The 21,303-nt window shown below is 38.2% G+C and overlaps 2 protein-coding genes across 5 annotated transcripts in view; one reads left to right on the forward strand and one right to left on the reverse strand.

Moving 5' to 3' along the window:
- Positions 1 to 21,303, reverse strand: part of LOC309474407 (uncharacterized protein) — a 328,024-nt gene that overhangs the window by 35,795 nt on the left and 270,926 nt on the right. The gene's annotated exons all lie outside the window — the stretch shown is intronic.
- polg2 (polymerase (DNA directed), gamma 2, accessory subunit) lies at positions 84 to 21,168 on the forward strand. Of its 3 annotated transcripts, none has more exons than XR_014197284.1 (8): positions 84 to 2,009; positions 2,126 to 2,243; positions 2,414 to 2,519; positions 14,369 to 14,554; positions 14,775 to 14,915; positions 15,043 to 15,123; positions 15,341 to 15,451; positions 20,609 to 20,682. XR_014197284.1 is itself a non-coding variant. In XM_082136945.1 (8 exons), the coding sequence occupies exons 1-8, from the start codon at positions 1,574 to 1,576 to the stop codon at positions 20,859 to 20,861; spliced, it is 1,236 nt and encodes a 411-aa protein (XP_081993071.1). In that variant the 5' UTR covers positions 85 to 1,573; the 3' UTR covers positions 20,862 to 21,168. The 3 variants fall into 3 exon arrangements, 2 of the variants coding, with proteins under 2 accessions (XP_081993071.1, XP_081993070.1); XM_082136945.1 differs by lacking the exon at positions 15,341 to 15,451 and adding an exon at positions 20,809 to 21,168 and having other exon boundaries at positions 85 to 2,009; positions 20,595 to 20,709; XM_082136944.1 differs by lacking the exon at positions 15,341 to 15,451 and adding an exon at positions 20,809 to 21,168 and having other exon boundaries at positions 1,155 to 2,009; positions 20,609 to 20,709.

Here is a 21,303-nt window from a genome sequence, read left to right on the forward strand (position 1 = left end):
TCTTTCTTTCTTTCTTTCTTTCGGGGGGTGGGGTGTGTGTGTGTGTGTGGGGGGGTGGTATGTTGAAACAATGCATTTAATCTATAACTTTAGTACAGAGAGGGTGATATCTCTGTCCATTGTATTGGTAGTTTCTGATCACAGCAACCCTGTTTACTTGGACAATACACCGCTCTACAGTAATTTGAAAGTGATTGCAGTACCAGTTTTGGCCACAATCTTACATACGGGGATCCTTTAAATGTCACTGTAGTAATATATAACGCTATCTGTGTATTATGTAACTTGCCTTAATCAAAAATGTTCATAAGCATTGCGTGATACTATTTCAAAGTGATTTCCGTCATTTTGTCAGATTATAAATTGCATTTACCTGTGAAAACAAACCTGGAAAGAGACGTGAGGATTTGAGGAGAATAACAATAGATTATGTGTGCATTCCAGTGAATTATTAATTGAATATATCTTAAATTAAATTCGGCAAAACAGACCACAAATGTGCAGTATATGTTTGTCCTTTTACATACTTTTACAGCGGATTGCAAAGGGAAAAAAGAAAATAATCACGAGGAAAAGAAAGCAGCAACTGAAAAGAGCTCTTGCCATATTCTTGTTATAACATGTCACGTTAAAATACCAAGTATAACGTTATTCTCATGATGTGTGAAAATAAATCATGAAGGAAAATTGACGATCAGTATTTGTAGGGCAATTAACCTTATGAAACCCGTTTCAGCCTTTTTGAATGGAAGCTCCCCAAACCGGAAGTGCCACCCATAACTCAAAACGCAGTAAGGTCGTCTCACTTCCTCACAAAATCCAATGATTTTGATGACATCACCCTGCCCGTCAGCTTTTCTATAGGGGATAGGGAATGATTCATGCAGTGTAAATATTTTTTCCATCGGGGCGAATGAAGTCTGGTTTTGTGTTAGTGTCAGGCGAACTGCTGCTGTGCGCACATGTCTGCTCCGGTCCAGAGACACGATAGTCCAGAGCGGGCCACCATTTCTCCAGCAACCTGTCTGTCACTCACAATTAGAGCAATCAACTAAGCAACGATGATAGCCTTGTAAAATAACATAAAATAGCTTTGATAAGGTATCCAAAAGAAACAGGAAATGATACGAGTAGTTTTATTTGATTTATATTTACTATCATTATGATTAAGTTATTATCATTATTAATCATTATTAATCCCTCTGAGCACTGAGAACGCTCCACACTCCAGTTCAGCAGGTGGCGGCAATTGCACCGAAAGCATATGCCAAGCGCCAATAAACAATACAAGAAGAAACATGCAGCATGAAAATTATTGCAGACTTCATTACATAAGAAGAAAAGTACTGACCATCTCATGCAACACCCGCAGACATACGGAACACGAAGTAAAGGGTATATTATGAGACAGTTCTTTCAAACCTGCCATAGCGGTGAAGTCTTGTTTGGCTTTTTTTTTTTTTTTTTTTGGACCGCTGCAGAAATTTTCACGCTTAATCTGGAGAATATATGGTTTTCCTCTTTTTTTTTTATCCATTACTGCCAACTACTAACGATTTAACCCTTTGGTAAAATGTTACTTAACTGCATCAGAAGGCGTCTCCAGCTTTTAAGCGAAAAGATCCCTTGTTATCAACGGAATATATCAAAGTGCATTACTCGTGATGACAGATCTGAGGAAACCAGCCTCTTGATGCAACTTTGCGCTGAGCGTTATTACATTTCTTCTGAAGCTTTTCACACCAGGTCATGTACATATGGGCCCTTAGGAACAGAACTAAAGAAAAACATTATTGAGCAGTGGACTTCAGCAATACGTTCAAGGGCATATGTATTTGGGATAAATACTTCAGCGTTAAGTAGAACGTGTGAGGAACATGTCAGGATTGTTGACATAAGGGCTCTTAAAGAAATCCTTAACCAAGACAGTTTTACCAAAGAAGAAGTATCTCAAAAGATTCAAAAACTTTTGGAAGACAGTGCGTCTGTTCGGTCGAGTCTCCTACAGGGTGAGTGCAGACCCGTCTTCTATGCATACAGTGCGCTTAGTTACCTTAGGTCGCACACTTGGCGCAGTACATGCGATGGTTTTAGTCATCTGGGATTTTATTATTTTCCCCTCAAGGTGCTTTACAGCAGTATACTCAGGCTTTGGAGCTTGTGAATAGGACATTGCCTTTTGGATTGACAGAGATTGGTCTGTGCCATCATTTCGATAATCAGCTCAGACATTCATCCAGTTGGTGAGTGAGGCCTTATTATCTTTTTTTATTTTTTTTTATCAGCTGTGTTATTTTAATGAGTGACTTTTTTACTAGATCACTCTAATGTCCACGATGAAATAATGTAAATGAGTAATTATTTGAATTGCTTTGCCATTACATAATGCAACCTTTTCATTAACCTCTGTTAGTTCATTTGAGGTAACCGAATCATCTTTAGTCTGGTTCTGTTCTCCTCGGACTTCTTCACAGTGGATGGACTACTGGGCTCATCAAAGACTGCAGTGGTGGAGGAAGGTAAAGCATGGAAGCCCAAATGGGAGAATTGGGTACCGACACTTAGAGCAGTAGTTCGCAACTGGTTGGGCCATGGGACCCACCATTTTCCCATGGTCATTAAGCCGTGACCCAAATATTTTCCATATTTTCTTAAAGATGGCTGACACACAAGTACTGTCCCTCTTTACTTAAAATTACATTAAAGGTACAGTGGGGAGAACAAGTATTTGATACACTGCTGATTTTGCAGGTTTTCCTACTTACAAAGCATGTTGAGGTCTGTAATTTTTGTCATAGGTACACTTCAACTGTGAGAGACAGAATCTAAAACAAAAATCAGAAAATCACATTGTATGATTTTTAAATAATTAATTTGCATTTTATTGCATGACATAAGTATTTGATCACCTACCAACCAGTAAGAATTCCGGCTCTCACAGACCTGTTAGTTTTTCTTTAAGAAGCCCTCCTGTTCTCCACTCATTACCTGTATTAACTGCACCTATTTGAACTCGTTACATGTATAAAAGACACCTGTCCACACACTCAATCAAACAGACTCCAACCTCTCCACAATGGCCAAGACCAGAGAGCTGTGTAAGGACATCAGGGATAAAATTGTAGACCTGCACAAGGCTGGGATGGGCTACAGGACAATAGGCAAGCAGCTTGGTGAGAAGGCAACAACTGTTGGCGCAATTATTAGAAAATTGAAGAAGTTCAAGATGATGGTCAATCTCTCTCGTTCTGGGGCACCATGCAAGATCTCGCCTCGTGGGGCATCAATGATCATGAGGAAGGTGAGGGATCAGCCAAGAACTACACGGCAGGACCTGGTCAATGACCTGATGAGAGCTAGGACCACAGTCTCAAAGAAAACCATTACTAACACACTACGCTGTCATGGATTAAAATCCTGTAGCGCACGCAAGGTCCCCTTGCTCAAGCCAGCGCATGTCCAGGCCCGTCTGAAGTTTGCCAATGACCATCTGGATGATCCAGAGGAGGAATGGGAGAAGGTCATGTGGTCTGATGAGACAAAAATAGAGCTTTTAGGTCTAAACTCCACTCGCCGTGTTTGGAGGAAGAAGAAGGATGAGTACAACCCCAAGAACACCATCCCAACTGTGAAGCATGGAGGTGGAAACATCATTCTTTGGGGGGATGCTTTTCTGAAAGGGGACAGGACGACTGCACCGTATTGAGAGGAGGATGGATGGGGCCATGTATCGCGAGATCTTGGCCAACAACCTCCTTCCCTCATTGAAGATGGGCCGTGGCTGGGCCTTCCAGCATGACAACGACCCGAAACACACAGCCAGGGCAACTAAGGAGTGGCTCTGTAAGAAGCATCTCAAGGTCCTGGAGTGGCCTAGCCAGTCTCCAGACCTGGGGCCTCATTTATAACCGTTGCGTACACACAAAACAGGCCCTGAAAGAGGCGTACGCCACTTCCGACGCATAAGTTGTGATTTATAAAAACAAACTTGACGGGAAAATTTGCGCACCTGCACGCAAACTCTGACCCATTCGTAAGAACGTTTTGGAGATGGAGTAGTTTGGCGACACCGATGGTGAGCTGGAGTTAAATGTCTTTTTGGTCACTTTTAGACAGAAAATCTAAAGAAAATTAAACATATACAGAAAGATAATACAAATATAATTTCACTCACCAAGCCTATCACTTGAAGCAAATATCCATCCCATCTTAAATGTCCGCGCCAGCGAGCGCGTTGGGCCATTTAGTGAAACTGACGCAAATAACAGTTTAAATAAATAAAATAATGATTTAAACTATGTTTTACTTCTGATATAAACATTTAGATTAAATATGCCATTCAAATTAATGGAGTTAAACACTTAAACATGAAATCATTACTGAGAAGTTACAAAAAAATTATATTCAATCAATAGAAATATTTGTTGTGGATGCGATGTTTTTTAACACTTTTCCTGTGGCGTGCTGTGTTTAAATGTTTTAACCACAGAGATAATCGCTTATCATGATAAATAATACCAGATTGTCTGGGAAAATAGTTTCGTGCAAGGTGCAAATAATGCCCAAGGCCTATCTGTTTCCATTAAAAATATAAATCAATTAAAAATACAATTCGGCCAGTGGAAAAGATTGAGAAAAACTTTCTCTGAAATGTATTTTACACTATTTGATTTATGTATTCAAAAACAAGGCTAGGATAGGCAACTACATGATTTTGATTAATGTAATGTGTCTTGTACCGTTATATGTTATCACGTGGATAAATAATCATATGCAAATGATATGCAGATGAGGATCTGCATAGTAAAACTAGGCGTTGTAAGCTCCATATATGGTTATTTCAGGGTGGAGATGCATGTGCGCACAATCTTCCGCTGACTGGGATTTATAAAGTGAATTCTGCGCAGGTTCTGGCGTACGAATGGTTTTATAAGTCTGAATATTTTTTTCTGTACGCCATTTTTGGCTTTCGGGCGCACATACACTTTTAGTAAGGATCCTACGCACAGTTTTATAAATGAGACCCCTGAACCCAATAGAAAATCTTTGGAGGGAGCTGAAAGTCCGTATTGCCCAGCGACAGCCCCGAAACCTGAAGGATCTGGAGAAGGTCTGTATGGAGGAGTGGGCCAAAATCCCTGCTGCAGTGTGTGCAAACCTGGTCAAGAACTACAGGAAACGTATGATCTCTGTAATTGCAAACAAAGGTTTCTGTACCAAATATTAAGTTCTGCTTTTCTGATGTATCAAATACGTATGTCATGCAATAAAATGCAAATTAATTACTTAAAAATCATACAATGTGATTTTCTGGATTTTTGTTTTAGATTCCGTCACTCACAGTTGAAGAGTACCTATGATAAAAAAATACAGACTTCTACATGCTTTGTAAGTGGGAAAACCTGCAAAATCGGCAGTGTATCAAATACTTGTTCTCCCCACTGTATAGTTCTTTCTTCTGTTGAACACAAAAGGACATATTTTAAAGCAACACTAAGGAAAATTTTGTACCTTAAAATAATGTTTCCAAAATCGTATCAGTGGTTCATCAAGTCGTAACAGGGTGAAAGGCACTTCTGGATTCACTTTGCAGCCCTATATCTGCTATAACCACACTATGCAAGTTTGCCAAACCGGGTCGCGTTTCTGTAGTTCGAATGAGACATAAGAAAACTACAAATTTGACTTTCTTTATGTCAAGTGTTACAATAGTCATTATTTAGTTTTCCTTCGTTTCTGATGTCGCAATACTTCATACTTTCATGAAATCATGCAACATACTCTACCTTGTCTGTGGACATCGTTCATTCCAAAGCTGGTGCTAGATAAACAGCGAGCGTGCGTGTGACAGTAGGCTGCGGGCGGCGAAATTATTTACGACAGCGGTAATGGACAATTCCGCTTCCAACCTGTAGGGCGACCGAAGAGGAAAAGTTCCTTAGTGTTGCTTTAAATAATGTTGGTAATCAGACAGAGATGGTAGCCATTGACTTCCTTAGTATTTTTTTTCCTACTATGGAATGGCTACCGTCAACTTTTTACTTTACTCTTGTGTCTGACATTACATTTAAATCTGTAAAGTTACTGATTTGAAAAGTTAGTAATAAAATATTCAACAAAGAAACATATTACATAATAAAAGTGGCAGATCTATTATTTTGCATTTACAAGCCAAGACTTAATGCACAGGATCAGTCAATTACAACGCGAGGTACACAAAACTGCACTGTTGGGAAAACTCCCGTTCAATGATTCTCTTATTGATAGTGTGTTTTTACTTTGTTGGTAATAATGAAAGGATTCGCAAGCTTGCAGAACTCGTGCTAAAACTCAGTGGCATAGAGCGAATTCTGACTGAACACATCTGATTGGCCATTGCGTTCACATGCTCAACAGATGTATCTGTGATTGGTTACAAAGCTCAACACTGCAAAATCACGTTGTAAATGGAAACCTTTGACACTCTTCACAGAGCGCTTACACAAACACTCACAGGCGTGTTTTGAAGCATTTGAAATCAGTGGGTACCGGTACTGCAGGGCTTGTTGCTTATTTTTTTCCTAAGGTGCTCTATGTGCTTGTGAATTAAAAAATGTAGGAGCGCGTTAAAAAAAACATAAGGGCCACAATGCATATTTATCAAATAATGTGTTTTACCTTAATAAAGGGATACAAGGAGACATTTACAAGCAAAATGTTATAGTAGACACATCACAATAATTGCTGAAGCTTTTATCACAGTATATGGTATTATCACGGTATTGAATTAAAGGTACAATATGTAAGAATTTTGCATTAAAATATCCCAAAATCTCAAGGCCAGTGTTATATATTTTGTTAAGTTGATTACTTACAATATCCCAAATGTTTCCAACTATTTTTAAATCGTGAGAAAATTGCGATTTTAACCAAGGAAACGGGGCGTTAGAGCAGGGGGGAGCTGGGAGTCGCCAGTCAATTGCGTCATATCCGCGTTACCCTCGGTTTCCGCTCGTACTGCGTGGAGTCCTGGACAAATGCGGAAGTTGTAGTTGTAGCGTCTATCAAGCTACAAACTTTAGCTTGTTTCTTGCAGTCGTTATGGGACACAATTATTCTTTACCGATTGCAGCTGGTTCTGTCGACAAAGCATGCTTAATTTTATATTTTCCAAATGTAGCATTCGGTAATAGTTATGTTTATGTAAGGAAAGTATTATTGCTTTAGATTTGTGTTTAGTTTATTGACATTGTTTATCACGTCTGGTGTTTATGGCCATGTAAATAAACATAGCATGTGTTATACATAAAGATTAATCAGTATTTTGGCAAATGATGTGGGCATGTTCGAATGTACTTTTACAACAATTGTTTAGAACATGTAAAACTGCGCAGCGTTATCACAACAATGAATTCAACAAATACAGTAACATCTATGAAGTATTAAACCTTACTTTTCTTGCGGTTAATTCATTTTAATGAAATAAAAGTGTGATGAGGTTTAAGAGTCAGGAAGGAAGAAGACGCGTCGTCGTGACTGGGACTCGTACTTTATTAAAATAAAGCAAAACAAACAAAAGCCGCGCACAACGCGCATTCACTGTGGCAACCGCGATGGCACAAAACAGTTCAAAAATGAGAGCTCGGATCCACCGGTTTTCTTCCTCTGCGTCCAATTTTCTCTCCAGTCTCTCTCTCGTTCCAGCGCGCGGCTTATAAGCGGTCTCTCCACGCCGATCACTGCAATAAGACACAGGTGCATTTGCACTTGACCTACTTGCTCGTCTCTTTTCTCTCCCATCACAGACCGCGCTGAACCACGCCAGCCTCGCCACTAAAAGCATGTCATTAAACGCAACATTTATAAAAACAGAACTTAGCCTCATCCATGAACATGATTTTTCGATTCCTTTCTGACTGATTTACATCCACGGTGGAGTTTAAAACGACAGTTCCCATCATTCCACGCTCCTTCACATCATCATCAAGCTACGCCGTTGTTGTTGTTTGGAATGTAGCGCCCTCTAGCGGCAAAAATTCTTGCATATTGTACCTTTTAAGTCACATAAAAAGTGTTGTCCTCCTAACAGGTTTAATAACTTTTTCTTATAGCAAAAAGAACCTTTAAATACAATAGAATAATACACAACAAATGTATAAGTAAACAAATGTTTCAAACAATTAAAGTGCAAAATAATTATGAAGAACATTAGCACTTAACAATAAGGTCTCATTAGTTAACATTAGTTAATGCATTACATAACATTAACTTATTATGAAAAATAGCATTTGTTGCAGTAGTTATTATTCTTTGTTAATAAAGATAAACAATTATTCTTATTTAATAAAAATACAACTGTTCATTGTTAAGTTCATGTTAGCTCAGGTCCATTATATTATAATAATATGAACAGATACAACTTCTGATTTGAATGTATTAGTAAATGTTTACATTAACTAAGATTAATAAATGCTTTAGAACAATTTTTCATTGTTAATTCATGTTAAATAATGAATCAACTAATGTTAACTAATTATTGTAAAGAGTTACCGAACAGTAATAAAGAATCAGAACATTTTCAATCAATATTTAGGCCATTTTTTTAGTCCAGATTATGTAAAAATGTACAGTGGGTACGGAAAGTATTCAGACCCCCTTAAATGTTTCACTCTTTGTTATATTGCAGCCATTTGCTAAAATCATTTAAGTTCTTTTTTTTCCCTCATTATTGTACACACAGCACCCCATATTGGCAGAAAAACACAGAATTGTTGACTTTTTTTTTTGCACATTTATTAAAAAAGAAAAACTAAAATATCACATGGTCCTAAGTATTCAGACCCTTTGCTCAGTATTTAGTAGAAGCACCCTTTTGATCTAATACAGCCATGAGTCTTTTTGGGAAAGATGCAACAAGTTTTTCACACCTGGATTTGGGTATCCTCTGCCATTCCTCCTTGCAGATCCTCTCCAGTTCTGTCAGATTGGATGGTAAACGTTGGTGGACAGCCATTTTCAGGTCTCTCCAGAGATGCTCAATTGGGTTTAAGTCAGGGCTCTGGCTGGGCCATTCAAGAACAGTCACGGAGTTGTTGTGAAGCCACTCCTTCGTTATTTTAGCTGTGTGCTTAGGGTCATTGTCTTGTTGGAAGGTGAACCTTCGGCCCAGTCTGAGGTCCAGAGCACTCTGGAGAAGGTTTTCGTCCAGGATATGCCTGTACTTGGCCGCATTCATCTTTCCCTCGATTGCAACCAGTCGTCCTGTCCCTGCAGCTGAAAAACACCCCCACAGCATGATGCTGCCACCACCATGCTTCACTGTTGAGACTGTATTGGACAGGTGATGAGCAGTGCCTGGTTTTCTCCACACATACCGCTTAGAATTAAGGCCAAAAAGTTCTATCTTGGTCTCATCAGACCAGAGAATCTTATTTATCACCATCTTGGAGTCCTTCAGGTGTTTTTTAGCAAACTCCATGCGGGCTTTCATGTGTCTTGCACTGAGGAGAGGCTTCCGTCGGGCCACTCTGCCATAAAGCCCCGACTGGTGGATGGCTGCAGTGATGGTTGACTTAATACAACTTTCTCCCATCTCCCGACTGCATCTCTGGAGCTCAGCCACAGTGATCTTTGGGTTCTTCTTTACCTCTCTCACCAAGGCTCTTCTCCCCCGATAGCTCAGTTTGGCCGGACGGCCAGCTCTAGGAAGGGTTCTGGTCGTCCCAAACGTCTTCCATTTAAGGATTATGGAGGCCACTGTGCTCTTAGGAACCTTAAGTGCAGCAGACATTTTTTTGTAACCTTGGCCAGATCTGTGCCTTGCCACAATTCTGTCTCTGAGCTCTTCAGGCAGTTCCTTTGACCTCATGATTCTCATTTGCTCTGACATGCACTGTGAGCTGTAAGGTCTTATATAGACAGGTGTGTGGCTTTCCTAATCAAGTCAAATCAGTATAATCAAACACAGCTGGACTCAAATGAAGGTGTAGAACCATCTCAAGGGTGATCAGAAGAAATGGACAGCACCTGAGTTAAATATATGAGTGTCACAGCAAAGGGTCTGAATACTTAGGACCTTGTGATATTTCAGTTTTTCTTTTTTAATAAATGTGCAAAAATGTCAACAATTCTGTGTTTTTCTTAAATGATTTTAGCAAATGGCTGCAATATAACAAAGAGTGAAAAATTTAAGGGGGTCTGAATACTTTCCGTACCCACTGTATACGCCTGATTTCACAGACAAGCCTTAAGACTAGTCCCAGACTAAAATGGATGTTTGAGCTGTATTAACTGAAAGCAACTTGTACTGACATAACTTAAAATATGCCAGTTCCATTGTTTTGTCATGCACACCAGTAATATTTTTTCTAAGGCACGTGTGTGAAAGCTTCTTAAATGTCGTAATTTAAGTAAGGCTTACTTCTGTCTTAATTTAAGCCCTGTCTGTGAAACCGGGCCTTAAAGGCACATTATGTAACTTTTCTCATTGTCTGCAAAATCGGACTAGACAACGAGTTGTCTGTCACGTCATACCAGTGCGAATTAACCACTTTGCGCTGCACACAAGTTTTGTGTGTGCAGTGTGTTTTCATTTTCGTTTCAGTAACTTTCAGAGACAGAGATATAAGTTGTGTCTGTTATGTGTCTTCCATCGGAGCTGCATAAATCAGTGTGGTCTGTGCATGACTTAAATGTTTCGCTTTCCACTCAGGTATAGAAGCTGCTGTTGGTTAATTAAGATTTGACTGATGAACTCGTGCTGTGTCGGCTCACTGTGATGATAATTTCCAGGCTTTTGACGTCTTTTATATGTACTTTGGTTACAAGTGAAATTCATTGCAAGCGCAATAATAGAATATGGGCTTGTGACTTGGTTCATTCATACAGAAAGTATTCAGGCCGCTACTGTAAGCTGCATACGCGAATTGGTCTGAACAACTTATTGGGTCATTCCGTGTTCCCTGGCTAAAATTTTAGATTTTGATAAAAAAATATTACATGTCATGGATGTATATTTACTGAGTAATCCACTATTTTGTAGAGGGCGGTCAAAATTACAATTTTCACCTGAGATTTGGAGCCAGATTACAGCAGGCCAGGGTAAAATGACTTTAGAAAGCAATCTTTATTGCATTATATGTGAACGGTTAAAAATGGGAAAAAGGACTTCTTGTGTTTTTACCCAAAGTTTGCGTGCCTGTAACTCAGGTATAAAATATATCTTAATATCCTTTTAGATTCTGGTTCTTAAAAAACTTCTCTTTTGATATCTTAATTTTTACAGCCCAATATGGTTCATTTCCAGAGATACTGTATGATGATTTTAATGTGGCTCCATGAGTAAATTGGTAAATTTTACACACAAAAACCAAATGTGTGTCACTTTGCATACAGCTGATGCTCTTTCTTTTAAAGAGGAATATCTGAAGAACAAATAATGTTGAAACTAGATGGTAAATTTTACACACAAAAACCAAATGTGTGTCACTTTGCATACAGCTGATGCTTTTTCTTTTAAAGAGGAATATCTGAAGAACAAATAATGTTGAATCTAGAAATGTATCTTGTTTTGTTTTTCTTTTAGTTGTTTTTATCAGCACAATTGCATAGAACATACAGTACCTCTCTGAGTGGCATAAATATAGTTTTTTCCAAAGTTTGCGTGCCTGTAACTCTAAAAGTATTAAAGATATCTTAATATCCTTCTAGATTCTCATTCTTAATAAACTATTCTTTTATAATCTTCATTTTTAAGGCCCTGTGTGGTTCAGTGCCAGAGATATGGCATTTCTTTTAAGGCCCAATGGTTCAGTTTCAGTGGTATTGGGATGTAATGTGTATGTAGTTACGATACTGCATATTTGAACTCTTGCTAGCTTCAGAAACTGTTGAAACAACGATGCCTTCTTTCAAATATCCTTGAAGCTGATTCAAATATAGATTATTATAAATCCACTTTTGAGAGCAAGTTAATGTCTCTCAACAGGACCATTTCAGTGGACTTTTGGCACTCAGTTGGGTATGTTTTATGCAGTTGTTTTTATAGAGGGAAACAAGATACATTCCTAGTTTCAACATAATTTATTTTTCAGACATCCCCCTTTAAATGCAATAAGTATCAGCTGTGTGTAAAGTGACTCACATTTGGTTCCCGAGTCATATTAAAGGTTCGTTCAAAATCGACCCATCACTAACACACATGCTATGCAACACAGGCAACAACTAACAGCTGTCAAATCAGACGGCTCTTGCACATATGGATAATTCCTCTGTAATTCAACAACAACATTTCTTGGTTTTGTGAAACATAGTAAAACCAATGTTTTAGTTGCGTATCAAGCAGAAATAAAGCAACCGTTTTCAGGCCTTCCTGCTCTCTAATGTCTCTGCAGTGCTGAAAAGCTTTTCCAGTATTAATGCAGGTCCTAGCTCTTGCCTGATCATAACCCTTTTTTTCTAATTATTTTCCTTTTGAAGCGCCTAGGTTGCAGCGAGCTGTTATACCACATCAAAGTGTCAAAACTGCATTTATTGTTTGAATTTCGTGATAAAATGGACAGAATTGGAAATTTGAGACTTTATTTCTTATCGAAAGTAACACAGAGCTTATTGCAATTATTGGTGGTTAATGGCTTTTAAAAGTGATTAATAGGCTACAATGCTGTATTCGTTGTGTATGCAAGACATTTACTCGGTTCAAATACGTATAATACCGTTATTATATCCCTAATTAACTGTGACACTCTGATTTAATAGACCTTTTAACACTTAAAATAGTTAACCCTGCGTCATTCTAAATCTAAACCTTGGGTAATTGGACTCCTGGGTTGTCTTGCATCACGTTTCACACTGCTCATACTTTACCCGGGGTTAACAGTTATTCCTGGGTATTCATTAGCTGACGTTTTACAAGCTACATTCCTAAACTCTGGGTTAATGTCCGTATTTGAGGTGTCAGTGTAATTGATTGGACGAATGTCGCACACAACCTGCTCTAGCATAGTGTTTTCTCAAATTACACATTGTCAACTGTACTACCAAGTTTTTTAAAAAGACTATAAAGCTAAAAAAAATTCTAAATAAACATTTTTTCATTACCGTTTGACATTTTTCCTGTTAAATGCTGAAACGACTGTGTATGTACAACACGGAGTGTTTTACGTGACTGTCCAAAGCATCTGAATATGAGGCATGCAACTGTTGTGTGTTGCATCAAGTCATATTTACAACGCATCATTTCACAATGCGCACATTTGGCACCGCAATGTGGGATTAAAGGCCCGTTCACACCAAGGATGATAACGATAAAGATATAGTTCTAAAATATTACTTCTCAATATTAAAGAATAGCAGATTTATATTACCATATAACCACAGCTATAACCACAGCTATAACGATAACGGCACAGATGAACGATATCATTGGATTCACCAGCTGATGAATGATGAAAACATTACTAGACAATCAGAATCCATCCTTCTGTGAGGAGCTCGACCATTTAAAGCGGCAGACAAGCATGTGCTTAGAATAAACAGAACAATATTGTCCGCTGGTAAGGACCCTATATACAGTAGTTATCTTCATAGTTATCGTTCTTGGTGTGAATGGTCCTTAACACCGCGAAAGCGTGCTAACCCTGCTCCAGAGGGTCCATCAATTTAATTAAGTGTAGAAAGACGGAAGAGAGAGACCAATTTGTAATCTGTTTTGTCATTTAAAGTAGAGTTTCAGGTAACTCTTTATTCGCTCACACGTCTATTGTTGTCGTCTCCAGTAATTTGTTGTTGTTCCTTCTCATTGTTTCTTTTTCAACTTTGAAACAACGGGCCTGGGCAGTGTTTGCCACCTTATGAAATAATTAGTGAGAAAAAACCTAATGACTTATGCACATCTTGGCGTTTCCATCCTCCTAATTTTATGCGCAATTTGGGATATAGCATAAAAAACGCTGGATGGAAACGGCATTTGGGGCATTTTAGAATTGAACTAATATTCAATATATTTTTTGTTGTTGATTTTATTCAACTGCACACCGAAGATAGACAAATGTGGATACCAAAATATGTTTTAATTTGTGTAAAATATGTTTTAATATGTAAAACCACCCTGAATGGTATTCATTGTGTACTGTATTTTAGTTTATATTACCTGGTCTTTATTGAGAAAATGTGATTCTCAGTGTGCACAGATGGCAGAGTGCAGTGTTGGTTACAACAGATTAATTGCAGCAATGTTGTGCCTGTGTTATATAGCCTATTATCTTTTATTTGTGACTTCTTATCAATCATGTCATGAAAAACCATACTGGTCATCCACTTTTAAAGCATATGAAACATTAAGGAATATTGGTGTAGTGCAGGAATATAATTTCTTGAACACCTACTGAAGTTTGCTTTAGGTCCATCTGACTTCAGCATGTGCAATGTGGTGGATGACGAACTGAGAGAGGGGACATCTCATGGTGTTAAAATCCTTTATAAGTTCCCCTGGGGCTCAGAGACACTGGAGACACTATGGAGCCTGGGACACACACAACTGATAAAGACTCACCAAGGATCTTGCATCAATCTACAGGTCAGAGCAAAACTTAGATTATGTTTAAGGTGTAATTTAGTTTGTTTGTCAAATTAATTTTACTAACTTTGAGCTGAATTATATATTATGCACAAGGGTAAGTCAAAGTGAAAAATAGTATACTTGAAGTAGTATAAATATTCTAAATTAAAAAAAAATTCTTCTAGAAATCGTTTTCACAACGATCTATTAAAGACTGCTATGATCATGTAACTTTCAGTGCAGAGATGGAAGAAAGTCTGTGGTTCCTCATGTCATCTCTGTCAGTGTGAATGTGGATCAAGGAATGCTGGCTTACCTATTTAACTCACTTCAACTGCTGAAAAAAACTGACAGCAAACAGAAGCTTCATCAGAGGACAGTGAGTAAGCTAAGTTTCCCTATTTTTTTTTTTAGCATTAATAAGTGGTTGGAAAATGACACTTAATATGTCATTTTTAATGTAAAAATGTCAGGGAAGTTGACCAGGGTTTCTTTGCTTTATTCAGGTTTTAAAGCTGCATCCCAGTTTAACTCCAGTGAAAGTGGCTTTGGATATGGGACGAGGCTCTAATTCAGAGCTTAGACAGGTATAGAGGGATAAACAATCACTTTTTATAATTACCAAAACTACTGTTCAAAAGTTCATGATCATGTTTAGTGGTAACATGTAAGATTAGCGAATAGTCTGTCAATACATAAAGTGATCAGTCATTTCCTCTCAAAAGTGAGCTTACTGAATTAAAAGTGTTGAAGCCTCTCTCCCATCGACGTCCATAAAAAAAAGACAATCCGTTCTCATTCCAGTGGCCTCGTCTGCTAGGACTCCATTCACATACCAGACAAGAAGCACCGCACAGCGACTAGGACAGTCACACACCGGACGTGTCATTCTGTACTTGCGTTCTCAAGTTCAAGGTGGCAGTCCGAAAAAGTGAAACTAATCACTAGTATTCAGGCAAAAGTTTACTTAAAGAATAAAGTGGCATCAATGAGTTTGAAGGTTTTTGAAAAAAAGTACAAATTGTGATCTAGAGAAAGGGTGATCTATATTGTAATAATTCTGAAGCATAGAATTTCATTTTATTTAAGCCACAAAGTTGTAGTAGCAGTTGGGCTCCCCGACAGATGCTGAGTGGTGCCGCTGGTGTGCACTTTTAAAAACATTATATATTAGAATTTTTTTCTTTAGGAGGATATACAGTATATGAAAAATAATATGCCAAACTGGCTAGTGAATTGATTGTTACCAGGCATGGTTGTTTTTCACCTGCATTTGGCGGGTGTTAATATCAAACCCTGTACCTAGCTAGGTAAATATAGTGTGCATTGTAGAGTGGCCACCTTAAATAATTTCTAGGCCTATAATCTGTGTGAATGGATAGGAGAGCTTTAAATGTGTGAAAAAAGTGTTTTATCCCTCCTTTTTTTTTTTTTTTTAAAGAGGGATGTCTTTTCTAAAATAATTTTGCAAGCAGTCAACCAAAACCGTTCGGTGTGCTGCTGAACATTGGTATTCTGTTTGTTTGTGCCTCAACTCTTCCTTGAGCAGAGTACATCCAAAGATTCCAACACATCTTTCTGGTGAATACCCACAAGGTCATAAGTCATCTTCATTTATATAGCGCTTTTAACAATGTAGATTGTTTCAAAGCAGCTTCACAGAGATAAACGTATAATTTAAGGTAACAGAGATTGTTTTGGTTTTATAGCGGTTCTTTAATAAAGTTATTTTCCAGCTAAAGTTAGTTTTGATTGATTCGCTTCCGTCGCAACGATCATTTGTTATTAAATTAGGGGCCGCTAAGACGACACCATTCTCTACACAGACTTTAAACGCGAACCTGTGATAAACGCTGATGGCGTTCACATGCGCATTAAGAATTGGTTCTATAGTTATGTGCGTTTGAATATGAGCGCAGGTTTGTAATTCCCTACAAACCAAGCCTAAACAAAGTACTGGTCTTTCCTTATAAATTTTGATACAGAATTTTATTTTATTTTGTCACTTCGGGGGAGGTACGCGAAACGAATTTTCCCGACAACGCTTTTATCTGTAGAGTGGTAAAGGGATCCTCCATAGGGAGAGACTAGTTGGCACTTCAGCACTGCGTTGTCATCGGGTCCAGGCGAAGGTCCTTCGTCAGATCTGGATACGGCCTGGATCCGGCAGGCTGCGGCAAAACCTCGGGCTAAACAAAGACACTAAAATTAGTGTAGATGCCATTCTTCTTATTAGAAACACCCTACTTCTACTTTGTTCAGTACTTGTAACGAGTACATCAGGATTTATGGGAAGTGTTCCCGGTTCCGGCTGACCTAATCTATGCAGCCTAACATTGAATTATAGAAGTTTATAATGTATTATGTGAATGCTAGGTCAAAGAAGATGTGTCTTTAATCTAGCTTTGAACTGACAGAGTGTGTCTGCTTCCCGGACAATGTTAGGAAGACTGTTCCAAAGTTTTGGTGGTAAATCTACCACCAGCAGTCGATTTTGATATTCTATATATTATCCACTGGCCGGAATTTTGAGATCGCAATAGACGTGAAGGACTATAATGCGTTAAGACCTCGCTTAAGTACTGCGGAGCTAAACCATTTAGTGCTTTGTAAGTAATCAGCAATATTTTAAAATGTATGCGATGTTTAATAGGCAGCCAATGCAGCTTCGACAGAACCGGGCTAATATGGTCATATTTCCTGGTTCTGGTAAGAACTCGAGCTGCTGCGTTTTGAACTAGCTGTAGTTTGTTTATTAAGCGTACAGGGCAACCACCCAGTAGAGCATTACAATAATCTAGCCTTGAGGTCATGAACGCATGAACTAATTGTTCCGCATTAGTCAATATGGCGCAATATGGCGTAATTTAGATATATTTTTACGATGGAAAAATGCAGTTTTACAGATACTAGACACGTGACTTTCAAATGAAAGATTGGTATCAAAGAGCACACCCAGGTTCCTAACCGACGATGAAGACTTAACAGAGCAGCCATCAAGTGTTAGACAGTATTCTAGGTTATTACGTGAGGAAGTTTTTTGTCCAATAATTAATCTCTGTTTTTTCAGAATTTAGAAGTAGGAAATTACTAGTTATCCAATTTTTTATATCAGCTATGCATTCCGTTAATTTTGTGAATTGGTAAGTTTCGTTAGGTTTTGAAGAAATATACAGCTGAGTATCGTCAGCATAACAGTGAAAGCTAATTCCATGTTTCCTAATGATATCTCCTAAGGGTATCATGTACAGAGTGAACAGCAACGGTCCTAGTACTTTGGTACGCCATTCCTTAACCTTGTGGTACGCCATACTGAACTTGTGATCGATGAGACATCTCTTCATTTACTGCTACAATCTGATAACGGTCAGATAAGTATGATTTAAACCATGCTAGTGTAATTCCACTAATGCCAACATAGTTTTCTAGTCTGTTTAAAAGAATGTTGGGGTCGTTAGTGTCAAATGCAGCACTAAGATCGAGTAACACAAATAGAGAGATACAACCACGATCGGATGATAAGAGCAAATCATTTGTGACTCTAACGAGAGCTGTCTCGGTACTATGGTACGGTCTAAATCCGGACTGAAAATCCTCGCAGATATCATTTCTTTCTTTCAAGGAACATAGTTTTACATTTCTAATATCTTCTATTAATTGACTAATTCTGTAGGATCAAGTTGCGTTGTTTTAAACGAGAACTCGGTAACTCTAGCGAACTCTTGTCACTTCTTCGCTGATTTTCCCTTTTGTTGTCGCATGTTTTCCCCACGAGCTCCCCCTACAGCTGTGGGGGGGTGTATATTTCACAACACAGTCGTAAAAAACTCATTTGCGGCGGCCTCCTCCCCCTCTCTACCGCTGCTCATGTGCGTTTGTTTTGATCGGAGCAAGCCAACTGTATCGCGTGGAGCTATGTCTACCGAGGTGGGTAATCTGGTAATACATCATACATGCGTGTGTGTTAATGTCGAATTGCCGTAAAGCAATTTGTGTTTCGCGCTCGTTCTCGTTCTAGTTCTCGCTTATCACGAGACTTCCAATTTCTAACTTGCCGGGACAGTAGTGTTGCAAGTTGCAAGGTTGGTTTTCCGCCTGGGAACGCTGGGGGGAGCGGGGAGAGTCACCAATATCACCAGAACAGGTTGTTTAACTATCCAAATGATTTCTAGACAGTTTTATTAAGTTAAAAAAGTTACCAAGTTCTCCTTTAACAAGCGGTTTAATCATAGCCAGCTCAAAGATTTTTGGTACGTATCCTAGAGACAAAGACGAATTAATGATATTAAGAAGAGGATCTATGACCTCTGGGAGTATCTCTTTCAGTAGCTTAGTCGGTATAGGGTCTAACATACATGTTGTCGATTTAGATGAATTAACGAGTTTGAAAAATTCTTCCTCTCCTATAGCAATAAATGAATAAAAATGTTCCTCAGGGAGACTAAAATGCACTGCCTGATGCTATACTGTAGTAGACGGTTGCATAGTTATAATTTTGTCCCAGATATTATCAATCTTATAAGTGAAGAAGTTCATAAAGTCATTACTGCTGTGTTGCTTGGAAATTTCTGGGTTTGAAGCTTTCTTTTTTGTTAGTTTAGCCACTGTTTCAAGTAAATACCTAGGATTATGTTTATTTTCTTCTAATAGGGTTGAAAAATAAGCAGATCTAGCAGCTTTTAAAGCCTCTCTGTAAGTAATCGAGCTCTCCTTCCATGAAATCCGAAATACCTCTAGTTTTGTTTTCTTCCAGTTGCGCTCCATTTTTCTGGCTGCTCTCTTAAGGGCCCGAGTGTGCTCGTTGTACCACGGGGTTGGACCATTTTCTTTAATCTTCTTTAAGCGCAACGGAGCAACTGTGTCTAAAGTGCTGGAAAAGAGAGAGTTAAAAGTTTCTGTTGCAATATCAAGTTCTTCTAAGCTATCCGGGATGCTGAGATGATGAAACTGATTAGGAAGATTATTGATAAAGCAATCTTTAGTGGCAGAAGTGATAGGTCTAACATATTTATAACACTGAGTCGGCTTTGCAACCTTCGCTAAATGTAATTTACACAAGACTAGATAATGATCTGAGATGTCATCGCTCTGCTGCAGAATTTCAACGGCATTAACATCTATTCCATGTGATAATATTAGATCTAGAGTATGATTACGACAATGAGTAGGTCCTGACACGTGTTGTCTAACTCCAATAGAGTTTACAATGTCTTTAAATGCCAATCCCAATGCATCTTTTTCATTATCTATGTGTATATTAAAATCACCAACAATTAGTACTTTATCTGCAGTCAATATTAATTCTGATAGAAAGTCCGCAAATTCTTTGATAAAATCTTTATGGTGCCCTGGTGGCCTATATACAGTAGCCAGCACAAATCCCAAACGTGATTTATCGTTTACACTATATATTTTTACATTAAGCACCAACACTTCAAAAGAAGTATATTTAAAACTTGATTTCTTAGTGGTTTTGAAAATATTGCTATAAATTACAGCAACACCTCCTCCTTCGCGTTTCAGATAAGGTTCATGTTTATAACTGTAATCTTGTGGGGTTGACTCATTTAAAGTAATGTAATTGTTTGGTTTTAGCCAGGTTTCTGTCAAACACAGCACATCTAGGTTAAGATGTGCAAGGGTTGAAACTCAAGCGATAACGGTTACATTTCAAAGACTAGCACAAATTATTCCATGCAAAATGCTCATAACTCGGTTCCACGTCTCCACTTTCCTCACATATAAATTAAGAGAAATCTCAAATGTGGCACGTGACAAAAAGAGTCTCAAACTCTCTCCATTTTAAATTGACCCTAAAACCGGAACTTTTAGCAATCTTCATCATTACATTTAGATTTAAATTCTAATCTCAAATTTTTTGTCTAAGTTAAAGTCTATGAAGCAAGAGTGTGCAAAATCTGTAATCTCTAATCTGGTGGTTTTGCAATACCAAAACATAGAGGTAATCACTCAAAAAACAAAAAGGTAAATTAAAAATGGTCACGCAACCAAATTTACAAATTTGTGGACCACTTGAGATGGACTGACCTTAAAACAATTGTTTCTCTTAAGGTTTGTGAGGGTTTACTCCAAGAGTTTCTTGAAGTTGGAATTTCCACATGGCCTGGATACTTGGACACAATGTCATTATCTCTGGAGAATTTACACACCAAGTAACTGACTATCTATTTTCTATACAATTCTGAGTAATCTTTTGAGTAAACTTTTCATGATGAAATAAATGTTGAGAGAAAGTTTTCTTTATGCTGCAGGTATGATGAGATGGGTGTCCTCTTCACAGTGGTGGTCAGTGAGAGCACACTAAAAAGTGGCCTTCTGCTGGTCCGTAACAGAGACACCACCATCAGAGAGACCATGCACATCTCAGAAATCAAATGCTACCTGCTCAAATACATATCTGCCTCAGACAATATCTGACTTTTATCATCTGAATCTCAATGGAATACATATTGTAAAGTACTGTAATGTGGTGATATGATAACTGTTGGGAGTGATGTAACTCTTTCAAAATGGTTTCTCTGTTAATGTAAAATGCTATTAGTGTATACCATTTTGAAAAAAACCAACAAAAAAAACCCCACAAGATTTAATATTAAACTTTATCATCAGCAGTTCCATCCTGTTTGCATTTATTTTTGACCATGCTAACTAATATCTACTGTATATCTCTCGCTTTGACTTTGCCCCAGAGTTTATTTTGATGTTATATGGTAGGAGTTGAGTGGTTAAAAATCTGGCCCAGATAA

This window comes from Leuciscus leuciscus, assembly GCF_965113295.1.
Source record: "Leuciscus leuciscus genome assembly, chromosome: 14".
Taxonomy (NCBI): Eukaryota; Metazoa; Chordata; class Actinopteri; order Cypriniformes; family Leuciscidae; genus Leuciscus; species Leuciscus leuciscus.

Excerpts from the sequence above, each read along its gene's own strand:
- polg2 (XM_082136944.1), top strand. The coding sequence starts at position 1,574 with ATGTTACTTAACTGCATCAGAAGGCGTCTCCAGCTTTTAAGCGAAAAG. Across the intron at positions 14,555-14,774 it reads GATCTTGCATCAATCTACAG|TGCAGAGATGGAAGAAAGTC; the intron begins GTCAGAGCAAAA and ends TGTAACTTTCAG. Across the intron at positions 20,710-20,808 it reads CTGGAGAATTTACACACCAA|GTATGATGAGATGGGTGTCC; the intron begins GTAACTGACTAT and ends TTTATGCTGCAG.